This window comes from Podarcis cretensis, assembly GCF_951804945.1.
Source record: "Podarcis cretensis genome assembly, chromosome: 8".
NCBI lineage: Eukaryota > Metazoa > Chordata > Lepidosauria > Squamata > Lacertidae > Podarcis > Podarcis cretensis.
Window position 1 is genome coordinate 64,739,165 of NC_137177.1, and position 15,340 is coordinate 64,754,504.

Genomic DNA, 15,340 nt, shown 5'->3' on the forward strand with positions numbered 1-15,340 from the left:
AGAAGAACATGTCTAGTGCTAACATGTTTATCCAAAACACACTCGATGCAGATATTTTCACAGGCATTTTTAGTGGCGTTTTTCTTTTTAATTAGCAAATAGGCATGAGCAAGCCAGTCCTGAGACGTGGAAGTGACAAGCCACGCAAAGCGTGGGTGGTCTTTGCTGTGGCTGTGAAGTAATTTCCCTCCTGATCAAGAAGACTTGATTGGATTTTCTCCCCCTCCCTAGGCAGCATCTGTTAAAATTTTCAGCCTCAGGACTGTCAGTCCAGCACCTCCCTTTGGTACCCAGGGCCATCCTTTTCCATCTGGCGGGTCAGTTCTGCTGAGGTCAATCCAAGAATAGGATGACTTTGCCTGCTTTGGGATTGTGTTATTTCCCCATCTTTCCCTCTGTGCTCCTTCACCCAGGAGTAAGCAATGGCTTGGTGGTAGGAGGGACGGTTGTATCTCTGTGTGCTAGGGGTTGTGCAGCTGACAGAAGTAAGCTTGGAGCTATTGACACAGCAACATCTAAAGACGTAGTCAGGTCTCTGTGTAATCTACAGTGGTGGGGTATATAAAATCTTACCTAGCCCAATCAATGAGAGATGGCAAGTGGGTTTTTCTGACCCATAAATGATGCAAAGTTGCAGGTGCTTCCTTTGGGCCTGAAGCCCTCCCCTCTGAGGACCCACTTTCCTTGGCTTCTAATGAGGTCAACTTAATGAAAATACAATATAAAAGCTTTGTTTATGTTGAAACCTAAAGATTTGCTCTTTCAAAAATGAAACTTGAGGATCTTTAAGAATACAGTGGTACCTTGGTTTACGAACTTAACCCGTTCCACCAGTCCTTTCTTAAACCAAAGCATTCTTAAACCATCGCGTGCTTTGCCATAGCAGTGGAGGACTCAATTTACAAATGGAACACACTCAACAGGAAGTGAAACATGTTCTGCTTCCAAGGCAAATACTTTTCTGGGAATACTTTTCTGGGGTCCCTGCTCTCTCATTCACCCTCTGGTCCTTCATTATTGAATCAAGTGATGATGGGTGGTCTTTTCAACAAACCCTCAATCTGCATATGTTAAGGGAGGATATAGGTTTTAGGGTGGGACTCATAAGTTAATGGAAATAACCCAATGCTCTGGATGAACCTTCTTTTGTGGAAGGAAGGGCTTCAAGTCAATGGGGGCAGGGTTTGTGTGTACAAGACATTCCCTTGTCCATAAATAAAGAGAAATTGATAGAGGCAAGCACTGAGACGCCCAGGGACTATTGCAGAAAGCAGCTGTCATCATGCAGTTCTGCATTGTCAGTCAAAGCTGTTTTCAACAATTTGCACTAATTCACATCACTTCCTTAAATTTGTTATTTCCTCATGGCGAAACTTTACAGAAGTTCTTTAGAACTACCGGAATAAGCAACGACAGTCAGAATTTTACATATCGGGCCTGAATGTAAATATATCACTTGACAGAAATACATCACTAGGAAGAAACAAGCCAGCTCATTTTATTTTATTTTATTTTTTACTCTTTTTTTCCTTCTTTTTTCTTTTTAGGAAAAAGAGCTAAGTGCTATTAACGGTCCACTATAGCTGCTGAAAAGGTGTATCTCATTTTATACATTTTACTATTGGATTTCTAAAAAAAAAAAATTCAAGATTTTTCTTTTTTCAAAAAAAAAATCATCATGTAAACAAAAACAACAAAAATCTACTTCTTGTGTGTAAAATATATCGTTATTTCTTCAAGGTCTTTTCTCTTCCTGGAGGGGTGAGTGAGTGAAAGGTAGATCATCCTCTTCAATAGAACCCCCTTGTGGGTAGACTACAAAACACACCTTCTGGCCCCAGTGCGTCAAGGACTCTGGAAAAGAGGAAGTCATCAAGCAGTCAGTTTAATTGTAGACAGAACATCCACCAGTCAGTGGCTCAATCTAGCTCAGTCACAGAGGTCCCACTTTTCCTGCAGAAAGTTTAATGGCCACTGGCATCTCCACTTAAAAGCAGGGGTGGGGAGCCTTGGAATGTCCTGGGAATCCAACTCCCAACAGTCCATAGCAGAGCCTTCCTGGATTAAGCCAATGGCCCATCTAGTCCAACATCCTGTTCTCAGAAGTGGCCAACCACATGCCTGCGGGCAGCTAATAATAATATCTTTATTGTCAATGTACAACCTGTGTACAATGGAATTAACTGAGACACACACACACCCCTGCCAAATACTAGCAAGCAGGATTCCAGCACAAGAACCCTCCCCACTCCTGTGGTTTCCAGCAACAGGTATTCAGAAGCATCCCTGACTCCAACTGCGGAGGCAGAGCACAGCCATTGTGGCTAGTAGCCATCGATAGTTCTCTCCATGAATTTGTCTAATCTTTTAAAGCCATCCATGTAGGTGGCCGTTGCTGCCTCCTGTGGCAGTGAGTTCCACAGTTTACCACTGTGCTATGTAAGGAAGGGGACGGAGGTGGTGCTGTGGGTTAACCACAGAGCCTAGGACTTGCCGATCAGAAGGTCGGCAGTTCGAATCCCTGCGACGGGGTGAGCTCTCGTTGCTTGGTCCCTGCTCCTGCCAACCTAGCAGTTTGAAAGCACAAAGTGCAAGTAGATAAATAGGTACCGCTCCAGCAGGAAGGTAAACGGCGTTTCCGTGCGCTGCTCTGGTTCGCCAGGGGCGGCTCAGTCATGCTGGCCACATGACCTGGAAGCTGTACGGCGGCCAATAAAGCGAGATGAGCGCCGCAACCCCAGAGTCGGTCACGACTGAACCTAATGGTCAGGGGTCCCTTTACCTTTACCTATGTAAGGAAGTCCTTTCTTTTATCTGCCCTGAATCTTCCAGCTTTTCAGCTTCCTTGGATGTGTCCACAAGTTCGAGTGTTATGAGAGAGAGGGAGGAAAACTTTTTTCTTGCCACTTTCTCCACTCCACACATAACATTTATAACTTCCTATTGTGCTGCCTCTTACTCGCCTTTGCTCTAAACTAAAAAGTCCCATTCAGTACGGTCAGTAATCAAGAGATTATGGGCGCCACGACATTCAGAGGCCCACAGGTGCCCATTCATCCCTGAGTTAGGAAGATCATGTAGCAGGTGAGGTGAGAGATCTTGTTCCCAAACTCCCTGGAGAGTAGCTGGCCAGTCAGAGGAAGAACAGAAGAAGCTACCTGGTGTCACACCCTTGATCCATCTAGCTCAGAACTGTCTACACGGACTGGCAGCAGTGGCTCTCCAGGGTTTCAGATAGGCGCCTGTTCTCAGCCTTACCCAAAGATGCTGTCATTGGGGATTAAACCCGGAGCCCTGCTCTGCTCTGCCATTGAGCCACGACCCTTCCTGCCTCCCCACCACCCACAACAAGATGCGAGATGGGGCAGAAAAACTGAATGTTGCCCACTTCAAGAACAGACCTCGAGTTGGCCCTTGTGACCACAGAATGATGGGCTTTGGAAGGCCCCAAATTCAAATCTCTCTGCCCTCACTGCACACATTCGGAAATAGGCTGTTGAAATCTGTGACTACCCTGAACCCGGTGACATTTTCTCTGTACATAACCAACGTCCTTTATCCCGTTTCTATGGTGACCGCAGTTTTTACTCCTCGTAGAGGCACCCTCCCACAGGTTCCCCGCTTACCTGTTATCCTATTTACACACTTTGGTTTGTTTTTCCAGTATACTCCAATAAAAAACACTGGCACTCCAGTTAGTATGATAATCAGTCCAACTCCACAGACTACTGGCTCAGAATATAAACTGAAGATCAAGAGAAAGGCCCAAAATGTCAGGTAAGTGATTGGAACCAGGAGATTAACCTGAGAGGGGAAAAAAGATGGCAAGTGTACAGAAGCCTGGCATTTCCTCCCGATTCCCTTTGCCCTGTATGCACCAAAGGTGTGATGATAGATTGAGAGGCAGTGTGGTGTAGCGGTTAGAGTGTTGGGCTAAGTTGTGGAGTGCTGGGGTCAAATCTCCCACTTGGCTATGAATCTTACTGGGGTGACCTTGGGCCATGGGCCAAACTAGACCACTGCCTCACCACCAAACTAGATCACCCATGATAGTTATGAGGAGAAAATGGAGACGGCAAGGAGGACCTTTAGGCTGTCTTGAGCTCATTTGAGGAAAACTGGGATTTAAATGTATTATTACTGTTGGAGAACAATTTTATTACAATTTTTCACCCACCTTTCACACTAGGGTCCCAGGGTAGGTTACAACAATTTAAACACAAATATAAAAAATAATTTAAAACAACTTCAATAGGTAATACTAATAATAGGTAATATCTAATAAGAATGTTTGTAATCAGTAATAATAGTTATTAACTGATTGAGGAGGCCCAGTTTCAAATCTTCTCTCAGACATGAAACTCAGTCATTCCTGTTCTTTCATTAAAAATCTAATAAATCTGTTGTCTTGTTTGCTGCTTTTAGTAAAGTATTTAAGGATTTTGATAGTGGGTTGCTTTCAAGCTTGGACTGAGGGCCACCTTCGGAGTTATAAAAATGAAAGGATGGGTAAAAAATATGTTAAATACACAATACATATTCACAATTTAACTCAAGAGAACCCTGGGAACTACCCAACCATTTTCCAGAAATACACACCTGTGTGTTGCCACCCTGCTAGTTTGCCGTGATGAGACTGAGTTTCTTTGTTGTGACTTAACACAATAAAAGGTGAACTGAATGGGGTGCAGATTCTCCTTTTCCCAGAATGCAAAATTGGAGAAACCTGCAAAACTGGTTTTGTGCCAGACTGCAAAAACTGAAAGTGTGTCCTTTACAGGAATCGACCAACACACCTACACGAATTGGTGCAATCTCCCACTGTCACAAAAGCTACTACAGCTCATGGGATACTCCTACCATTCTCACAGGAGGTGCCCCTCATCATCATGGTACCCTCCCCTCGTCCCCATTCTTGCCTTTGCTGTGCCAGTATTTGGAGGAATCCGGAAGAAGGTGGAAGCTGCAGCGGCAGAGCACAACCCCCTTCTCCTACCCAATTCTCCCTCTGGTGAAGGAAGGGCCTCTCTGGTCAACCTGTTTCCTAATCAACCACCCAGATCTGCTGGCACAAAGCTTACGCGGAGGTCAAACTGTGTCTGACCTTTCTTGGGCATCTGTTCTCATTTGTTTGTGGGGCAGATATAGGATGGTGCACATTCAGCCTGGGCTGCCTGTGGGTTATTTGTATGCCTCCCTGTCAATCATTCATGCAGCCCAATCTTCCCAGGGTGTTTATCCATCACTTTCCTGGCTGCAAACAGTATGGTTTGTTTGTTTTTTAAAATGGATTTTCTGCTCTAGGGTGGCAGGACCCCTTAACCAGTGGTAGCTGGTGCCACTTGTAGTGGGGCAGAGGGAAGGGGAGTGGCCCAAACCTAGTTTTCTCCTCCTCCTGGGAGAAGGAGAAAACTAGGAGGAGGAGGAGGAAAGTGGCAGGCAGTAATGCCACCTCTGGAACGGCAGGTGGGCTTGGAAGAAGCAAGGCTGAGGTTGCCCCACTTGTCATCATGGACCAAACTTTGAGCCGCTGTGATGCAGGACACCAAAACTTCCTGTCTTTGTTTGAGCCCATCCCTCCAAAGCAGTGACAGTCTGGAGATCACCCCCTGGGCTGGTGGCAGATGAGAGGACCGTTTTGCGTGGTTGTGGCTGCTGACAGGACTGCAAGGAAAGCCTCCCCTTTCACCCCTTCTTCAGGTGCATCGTGGGAAGTGAGCATCATCCGCAAGCCTACCAAACCCCTAAAGAATCAAGAGAGGGTGCATTCGGAGAGCCCCAATATTTTTCACCTTGATGGGTCTGAAGATTTTGGGCTTCTTCCAGCGCAGCACAATCAAACCGATTATTGTCACTCCGTAGCAGAGGTAGTTGATAAAGGACACATAATTGATCAATGTGTAGGTGTCCCCAACAAGCATGATGACCACTGTGGCCAGACACTGGGGAGAGAAGAAGAAATGGAAATGGAAACATTACTGGAAGAAAAGCAAGGAAACCTTCTCATTTCTATGTTTTATTTATTGCGACTCCCTGGACAGGGCATACTTTTTGCATCAGCCCTGAGGCTCTTCTATGTTGTGTACACACTGTGTATTAAAAGCATGCCTGAAAAGTGCGCAGCCCCAGGAATCTTGGGTATTGTGGTTGGCTCAAGCTATTATTCCCAGCACTCTTAACAAACTATGGCTCCCAGGAATTTGGGAGGATGGGGAATGTGCTTTAAATGTGCACTCAGCAATTCTCTCGGAAGTTCGACAAGCTTTCTTTTTGGCACTAAGTGAAGGCCTCAGGGGCGGATGGGATATAAATTCAATAAAGAATAATGATTCTAAGGAGTATTATTTATTTATTATTTATTTATTGCTTTTATTAAGTTTTTTGTGCTGGGATTTTTCTGCTATGTTATGTTGTCCGACCTGGAGAGCTGCACATACATAAAACTTTAAACCTCAACAGGGTCTGGCTTGGTTTAACGCAACTTCCTATTGTGGGATGTAATCCACTGGGAGCAGTTCAAGTACAACATTCCTTGCTTTGCTAGAATGGACATGCAAGGGAATGTTTGGTCCAGCCAGTCAAAACTTCCTGTTCCTCCTGGCCTGTAGTATCCTTCCTTGCATGTGACTAGTAGGTGGGCGTGACCTTTCCAGACCTGGTAAAAGGCCAAGTCACACTGCCACCTTTCTCTCTTCTGCTTCCCTTTTTGTCCTGCAAACTTCCTGGACTGCTAGTCTGCAGTCACTAGGTCAACTCCCATATGGGGTAAGCCTATTTGTAAACGTTTGTAACTTTAAGCCTAAAGCCTGCCTTCAGGGATTGCACTGTGCTCTGCCTGATCGTCTTTATTCTTTTAGGAGGGATTCAAGGGGTCTTTACCAGGAATAATAGAATCTAGATATCCCACCTTTCACTCCCTTTAAGGAGTCTCAAAGCAGCTAACATTCTCCTTTCCCTTCCTCCCCCACAACAAACACTCTGTGAGGTGAGTGGGGCTGAGAGACTTCAAAGAAGTGTGACTGGCCCAAGGTCACCCAGCAGCTGCATGTGGAGGAGCAGGGAAACGAACCCGGTTCACCAGATGACGAGTCCACCGCTCTTAACCGCTACACCTAGTTGGGTGGAAGAGAGTCCTCTTGGACCCTGCTTGCTGGTTTCCCACAGGCGACTGTTTGGACACTGTGAGGAGAAGTTGCAGGACTAGGCGGGCCATCAGTCTGATCCAGAAGACTCATGTTATGTGATTGCAAGAAGGGGAACAGGCAGGCAGGGGTCAAAGGGAGGCAGCTCCCCATCCTCCTTTCAGGCAAGCAAGAGGCATGACTGCTGCCAAGGGTGACTTCCCACCGGCTAAAAGCATGTAAGCAAGGCAAGATGTGTGACCAGGGGAGAGATGTGTGACCAGGGGAGAGACAGCGCTGGGCAAGGTCTTGGCCTGGAGGGCTGCATTCAGCCCTCAGCCAGAGGTTCCTGAACCCTTCTTAAGAGGTTTGCTATGAAACAGACACACATACCTCTTAACATGCACTCTTCCCCCCATGCTTATCACTGGGATGCTCTCAGAGGAATCTGTAAGCCACAAAAGCTGGTATCGGGGGAATAATGAAGCATCTTGTCATTTTATGCTTGTAAACCCCTGAGAAACCTATTTGGGCACAGAGTTGTATGTAAAGGAGAAATACCCACACAGACAAGAAGGGCTGGGATCGGGGTGCAGTGTTGGACGTGGATCATGGCCAACAAGCTGGGCAAATGTCCTTCTCGGGCTCCGGAGAAACACAGTCTAGAAGGAAAAGTAAAACTGGTTAGTGGGATCAGGAGATCATCAACTGCATCATGGAGAGAGCAGCTTATGTTCTTCATTTTCTTCTGGCTACTGAAAGATTTGAAATCAAACAGAGATGGCTCAACAAGGGGAATAAGAAGAAGAAGAAGAAGAAGAAGAAGAAGAAGAAGAAGAAGAAGAAGAAGAAGAAGAAGAAGAAGAAGAAGAAGAAGAAGAAGAAGCAGCTACTTAAGGCTGCCAAACTGACCTCAAAGGAACTAACTTCTGTTTATCGTAGTAAGTAGAGAAAAAGACGGTAAGAAAACAGGAAATATAAACCGCCCTGAGACCTGCTGATATAGGATGGTATATAACTTCAATCAGTCAATCAATCAATCAGTCAATCAATGTTCCACCTGTTGATGCATTTGGGGGATTTGCATGTAAACATGCAGCACACCCAGATGACCTATTTATTGGCCATTGATCCTGATTTCCTTGCACAAAGTTTGTGGGGAGGTGAGACCATGTTGGCCGTTCATTGAGGATTCATCCTGAGCAGTTTTTGCAGGAGGTTTCACAATACTGTGTCAGGGCAGTGTTACATGAGCTAGTTCCCAGGATGATTTAACCATCAATCCCTCTTCCCAGGGCACTCTTGAGAACTGTAATTCCCTGAGGGAAATGGGGGTTGGGGTCCTAACAACTCAGCACCCACAACAAACAACACTTCCTGGGATTCTATGGCAGGAGCCATGTCTGTTGAAAGTGGCCAGACCCTGCTTTCAACGTGTGGTGCAGATTGGGCCTTGGCATAAGGCAGCTTTCTGTGTTCTTATGTTCCTGTCGGTTTTTTTGTTTCTTAACATAATGGAGTGGTTTAGAGCAAACTGCAAATTCTACACCTAATTTTTACCTCACAGACTTAACCCCATATACACCACCACGAGTGATATGGAGGAAGGGCAGGACACAAATAAGATAAGTGAATAAATCTGTCAAAAGTGACCCACAACAAAGACTCAGAGCTAGCCAAGAAAGCAAAAGGTTTCCCCTCACCCATTCCGGAAAAAGAAACAAAATCGTACTTCGTCTAACCTTGATGAGGTAAAAAGGTATCCGTTTATTCCTCCAAATGTAGACAGAGCCACAGAGACGGGCATAACCCACGAAAAATAGCCCAGTAACTTTTCACCAAATGTCTAAAGCAACAAAAGGCAGAGAAACTGAAACATAATACCACACGGCACAGAGCAGGAATAATCGTAATTAAAAAAAGGAAAAAAAGGGGTGGGGAAGGAAAGGAAAGGTCCAGGGGCGCTTTTACTTACTACCGCCACAGCGTTGGAAGACAAGAGCTCTTGGGGTGACATGGCAGTGAAGTAGGCAATATTGGTGAAGGTGTAGACAAAGGTCACCAATGGGATGGAGATGAAGATGGCACGAGGTAGATTCCTGGCATTCGAGAAAGGAGGAGGGGGCAACAAAAAGCATTAACAGGCACACATAATGCGGAGAGCGCAGATCCGCACTGGATCTCTTTCAGCACAGACAGCGGGATGAGGTCAGCAGGGCAAAATCTAACCTAAAACCTGTAGGAAAGAACTTTCTGATGGTGAGAGCTGTTCAACCGTGGAATGGACTCCCTCAGAAGGTGGTGGAGTTTCTCTGTTACTGGAGTTTTTCATGCAGAGGCTGGGTGTAGAGGCCATCTGTTGGGGATTATTTGAGCTGTGGTTCCTGCCTTGCAGAGGGCTGGACTAGAGGATCTCAACAGGACCCTTCCAACTGTACAATTTTGGGATTCTGCGAGTGGATCAAGGCTTAGTACACATGGTGTTTTATTCTACCATCGGTGGGGTCTGAGTACTTGGCGGTTTCCCCCTCTACATAGTCCGCACAGGATCTAGATCGATTGTGTATTTTTGGCGCCATGGAAAGTGCTCACTGATAAACAGTGTTTTGTTCCAAAAACAAAAGCTCACTGCAGATTCATTCTGCATTACCTGCAGTGTTTTCATATGGAAACAGATGCAGGCAGTCCTGGCAATGTGTGGGGTGTGTGTGTGTGTTTGTGCCTATCTACACCTTCCTAATAATGTTGTGGGTGGAAATATACCAAGTTTGCAATCCCCACTTCTGCCTTTACTCGCCTGGAGAAGCAAAGGGTGTTGGGTAACCTAGTCAAGGGGTTCGTTTTGCAAATGTGTGTCAAGCAGCCATGCCCACCCTTATGGCTGGAAGGATCTGGAATCTGGAACTGAAAGCAGCACAAAGTGTTCCAGATTTAGAAGAACTACATTTTTGTGCTGCAGACAGGCTAGTGTGCCCACAGCCTCATTCATTCTTTATGGCTTCGCTCGGAATCTCATTCTAGCGCTGCTATGAAACTGAGCCTGGGGCTTTTGCTACTAACAGGCAAGCCATGGCTTTAAAAAAGAGAGGGGAGGGGAAGAAATGGCGCCGCAAAAAACGCAGCACAACCAAAAAGCAGGGCGCACGGATATTATAAACATGCAAATGGTACATCAATGCAAAAGATGGGAACAGAAAATATTCTCATGCAGGGATGCCAGCTGACACCAAAGGAAGCCATGAACACTCCCAGGGGAGGATACACCCCAGAGCCCTGGGGGAGGGCCGCTGGGGTCAAGTTTGCAGTATCACCAAGTTGTGTGGCTTCTGCAGGATTTCAAAAGAAGAAGAGGAGGAGTTTGGATTTGATATCCGGCCTTTCACTCCCTTTAAGGAGTCTCAAAGCGGCTCACATTCTCCTTTCCCTTCCTTCCCTACAACAAACACTCTGTGAGGTGAGTGGGGCTGAGAGACTTCAAAGAAGTGTGACTGGCCCAAGGTCACCCAGCAGCTGCATGTGGAGGAGCGGAGACGCGAACCCGGTTCACCAGATTACGAAACTACCGCTCTTAACCACTACACCACACTGGCTCTTGCAGAGTTAGCAGAAGGGCTTTAGCTCAGTGGCAGAGCATTCGCTTTGCATGCAGAATATCCCGGGTTCCATCCCCAATGGCATCTGTTCAGGGGGGGCTAGGAGAGACCCCTGCCTGAAACCCCGGACAGTCTTTGCTGCCAGTCAGTAAAGACAACACTGAGCTAGATGGAGCAACAGACTGACTCAGTGTAAGGCAGTTGCTAATATTCCTAGAGGTGCCTATGAAAAGGACCCAGAGTAGACCCACTGATATTAAAAGACCTAAGTTAGCCATGCTCATTAATTTCAGTAGGTCTCTTTCTCTCTCTCTCTCTTTTCAGACATGTGCAGAAAGGCAGGTGCTAGGAGACACCGTGGATGGTTTTCCTCCTAACCCCAGGTTAGACGGGAAGCGAAATACTTGCCTGCGAGGATCAACTAATTCCTCCGTCACATAATTTAGGAAGTTCCACCCACTGAATGCAAAGGAGCCCTGAAGGAAGGCTAGCGCCAAATGCCCCACCGAAGGAGTCATCCAGAAATTGAAGGCATTGCTTGGCAAGAGTTCTTCGTAGTTTCCTACAAGCAGAGCGTAATGCAAAAGTTAATTCAGACATGCATCTCAGCGCCCAGCCACCCCCTCATGCAGTCAATATGTTAGAAGAGCAGGGGGACATGTCCCAGGGAGAAGCAGAGGCCTCCTCTGGACAGGGCCAGTCTCAGCTTCTTTGCTGTCTGAGATGAAAAGACAAGGTTGCTCCCTTGCTTAGTCAGCCTCCCCTCACTCCAATGAGCTACTGCACAGGCTGGAAACACTTTGCATTCTTAATTTCTGCATGCCAGTAAAGAAAGCCAGAAAATCTGCTCAAAGAAACAGGGAAGGACAATCTTGCAGTATAGCTGCACAACATATTTATAAAAAAAAGTTTAGTTGTCCAGGCTTCCCTAACCCTACCATTAGGCAGAGGGAGCAGCATTGTGGGTCTCAGTCTGAGGACTGAATCCCTCTCAAAAAAACCTGCTCCTCAGGGCTACCTGGAGAAGGGGTGTGGATGGGACACCAGTTTACTTCTCTGGTACAGTTCCAAGCAGGGGGACAATAACAAGTTGAACCCTGTGCTCATCATCTGAATTCCTTTTCCATGGGCCTCCTCTGAGGGAGGTGTGGGGGGTGGCAACATGAGAAAGGGCCTTCTCTGTGGTGGCTCCCCATTTACGGAACACTTTGTCCAGGGAGGCAGGCCAGGCGCCAACCTTATCTCTTTTCAGGTGCCAGGCAAGATATAGATATAGATATAGATATAGATATAGATATAGATATAGATATAGATATAGATATAGATATAGATATAGATATAGATATAGATATAATTGATGCATTTTAGGTTCCTTTTACACCTGTTTTTAATGTATTGGTTTTTGCAGGTTGCTTTGAGTTTGCCATTCTGGAAAAAGTGAAACAGGGGCAACTACAACAACCCTCTGCCCCGTCAGAGTGAGTGGGCTCCGTTTGCTAAGAAGGGCTTGATTCCGCTTGATGACATTCTCACAATGTCATCCTGGCATTCAGGGTTCCTGCATTAAATACCTTTGAAGATCTGTATGAAGCCCACAACGATGATCAGGCCCAAGGCGAGGAGTTTCCCTGCAGTGAAGATATCCTGGATGCGAGTGGCCCATCGGACGCTGGAGCCATTCACCCACGTCAAGAGTGCTGGAGAGCAGGAAACACAATTCCGTCCAGAGAGAGGTTTGTGCCACGTGCGTCAAAGATCAAACCCTTTTATTTGAGCTTCTTATTTTTGAAAGAAGACAGAAAACGCCTAGACATCTAAAATGGGCTATACAGTGGAACCTCGGTTTTCAAACATAATCCGTTCTGGAAGACTGTTCGGCTTCTGAAAATTGTTCAAAAACGGAAGCATTCACTTCCGGGTTGTTGGCATTCGGGTTCCGAATTGTTCGGCTTCCGAAGCGTTCAGCAACCAAGGTTTCACTGTAGCACTGAACTCCATTTTATTTGTTTGTTTTTAAGAGAGAGAAGGGTTGGGAAAACCAGAGGATGAAACTGAGGATCCAAAAGGCAGCCTGGGCTTCATTGAATGAGTATTGTGTTTATGTACCCCTCTCACTCCTATTATTATCATCATCATCATCATCATCATCATCATCATCATCATCCCACCTGGGACTCAAGGTGGCTTACAGATCAAAATACAAAAGCACAGATGGAATAGAAAAATGCTAAAAATGTTTTTTTTTTATGTTAATCATTGAAAAGTAATTAAACACCAATAAAACTAAAACGGCACCAGCCCTTTCTTGGTTGAGTGTGTCTCTGCTGGAGAGTGGCCCTTTCGGCAAATGTCGCTGGAAGCCCAAGGAAAAGGTTGCTGATAAATACTCACATAAACACACCATGGAAAGGACTCTGGAGGCATTATAGGGAGGGATACAGTTGGGAAACACTGGCTGGAGGACATAGTTTGAAAAAGTCAGGGCGATCACAGCCAGGCTGGTGGGGTACATGATGAGGACTGCGCTCCATAGGAGAAGAAACCTGAAGCCAAGAGAAAAGGAAAGAAAAGGAGAATCTCTAGTTAAATGAGACAGCGCAAAGAGCCACGTTGGGCTACCAGCTCCTCCAGATCGGGTCATCCTGGCTGGCTTGCAGCAGCTTCCCTGGAGGTCAGAAATGATGCAGCTATCACCTGGAGTTCCTCTCCAGTTCTCATTTTTGCAGACTTAAATTCACTCCTCCACATTTCCACATCAGTTTGCTGATTCAGTTTCTTTTTTCAAAAATTTACAAGCCTTTTAGTGTAAATTTCTCCTAGTAAACACATTTTCGAGTGCAGTTTTGCCACATACATGCCATTTTAGAAACAAATTTCCCTAATATAAAGCATTGGGTATGAATCAATGCATTCCCATGCACATCCCCCCCCCCCAATACATGTGTGCTTTGCTGGGCAGGAGAACTGTGCCGCAACATTCAGGGAAGTGCAAATTTTAAGGGGAGCTGCCTTTCAGTTCATGGTCTGGCTCAAGAAGAATCTGGTCCAAAACAAGTGCTTTCTCATTAAATTACAAATCAAATTGATTTTCTCCCCCACCCCTATGTGGAGGTCAGATTGATAGCGGTCTTTACTGCACATTTGCTCTGCAGCGTTTATGGGGTAGTTACATGACACGTTTATGGGGTAGTTACCTGCCTCCACCTGCATTTTCTTGACCTTTAAACGTCTCCCTTGCCAGATGTTCATTCATCTCACACTTCCCATGCATTTCCCCATCATATTGCAAGCTACCAAAGTCTGTTGCTGTTGTTTTTAAAAGTAAATTTGTTATGGAACAGCAACAGAGTGCCTTAATCCACTTTAATCTCACAAACGGAAAGTTCTGACATGCATTCAAATCCCTCCCACAAAATTTTGAGAGTCTGGAAGCATCCTGGATAAGGGGCCCTCCGATTCTCATAACAACAATCACAATCAGAAAATTGGGGGAGAGGGCAGCAAAACTGCACAGCATTCCTCCACCCAGGTTTGCGTCAAGCTCCCCAAGGGCAGAGAGGGACCAGCAGCAAAGCTCTGAGGAACACCTCCCCATGCCCTCAATGAGTTGCTTTATCTTAAGGAGAAGTGCTTTCTGAAGCTCCCCAACAACTTTGGTTGGCCCCCATGTTCACTTCACCAAACCTGGTTCTCTTTAAAAAAAAGTTTGGACACCCCTGCCTTAAGGGAAGCCTTTGCAGAGCCTCATGCCCCCCCCCCACAACCGCATTGTAGGGACAGCAGGAGGCATTTTACCTCAGGTGCCGAAATGTCTGGAGCCACCCCTGACTACAAGTCCCAGATTTTCTGACTCCAGTCAGAAAATTAGACTCATCTTTTCTAAGTGGCAGCAATTGCAAGCCAATAATCATGGAAGGCCTCCTTCAAGTGTTAGTTTCAGGTGGTAGCCGTGTTGGTCTGACGCAGTCGAAATATATAAAAAAATTGTCCAGTAGCACCTTAGAGACCAACTAAGTTTGTTCTTGGTATAAGCTTTTGTGTGCATGCACACTTCTTCAGATACCACGAAAGCTTATACCAAGAACAAACCTAGTTGGTCTCTAAGGTACTACTGGATATTTTTTTATATATATATATATTTCAAGTTTTAGTATTACTGAAGGATTTAAAGAAAGAAAGGGGGGAACTGGCTCCTCCCCGAGCCAAATCTGCTTATGATGCAACCCCTACTAATCTTCCTTTCCCCTTCATTTTTAGAAATAAAAAAATAAAATAAATAAAAATAAGATTAGGCAGGAATCTGAGAGTCATTATTGGAGCTGGGTGGTTTCATAAAACAGCTATTAAATGTGCAGGTTAATTAACTTCTGGTCAGAACAAGATTCTAAAAGTCATTTTTATCGGCCAGGAAATGTTTAAATGGAAAGGGTTCTGGAAAAGTGACCACCTTTTAGTTTTTGTATTAACGTTTTTGCTACAAGGAGGGGGAGAACTATGTCCTCGAGTTCCTTGGAGGAAAGGTGAGGTACAAATTATAACAATCAATCAATAAATAAATCTGTACAACTGGAAAAGCATGAAAGAGAAACGTGTATTTCCTTTATGGAATTACCCGTATTTTTTGCT

At 45.5% G+C, this 15,340-nt stretch overlaps 1 protein-coding gene across 1 annotated transcript in view; it reads right to left on the reverse strand.

Moving 5' to 3' along the window:
* Positions 1-1,507: 1,507 nt before the first annotated feature.
* The window catches only part of SLC7A10 (solute carrier family 7 member 10), a 42,111-nt gene continuing 28,278 nt past the window's right edge, over positions 1,508-15,340 (reverse strand). Inside the window, exons 3-11 of the mRNA XM_079987963.1 lie at positions 13,106-13,257; positions 12,286-12,411; positions 11,123-11,276; positions 9,097-9,220; positions 8,864-8,967; positions 7,687-7,783; positions 5,793-5,942; positions 3,627-3,804; positions 1,508-1,854 (exon numbers count right to left, since the gene is read on the reverse strand). Of these exons, the coding sequence (XP_079844089.1) occupies positions 1,736-1,854; positions 3,627-3,804; positions 5,793-5,942; positions 7,687-7,783; positions 8,864-8,967; positions 9,097-9,220; positions 11,123-11,276; positions 12,286-12,411; positions 13,106-13,257 (1,204 nt within the window). The 3' untranslated portion in view covers positions 1,508-1,735. The remainder of the gene's footprint in view (positions 1,855-3,626; positions 3,805-5,792; positions 5,943-7,686; positions 7,784-8,863; positions 8,968-9,096; positions 9,221-11,122; positions 11,277-12,285; positions 12,412-13,105; positions 13,258-15,340) is intronic.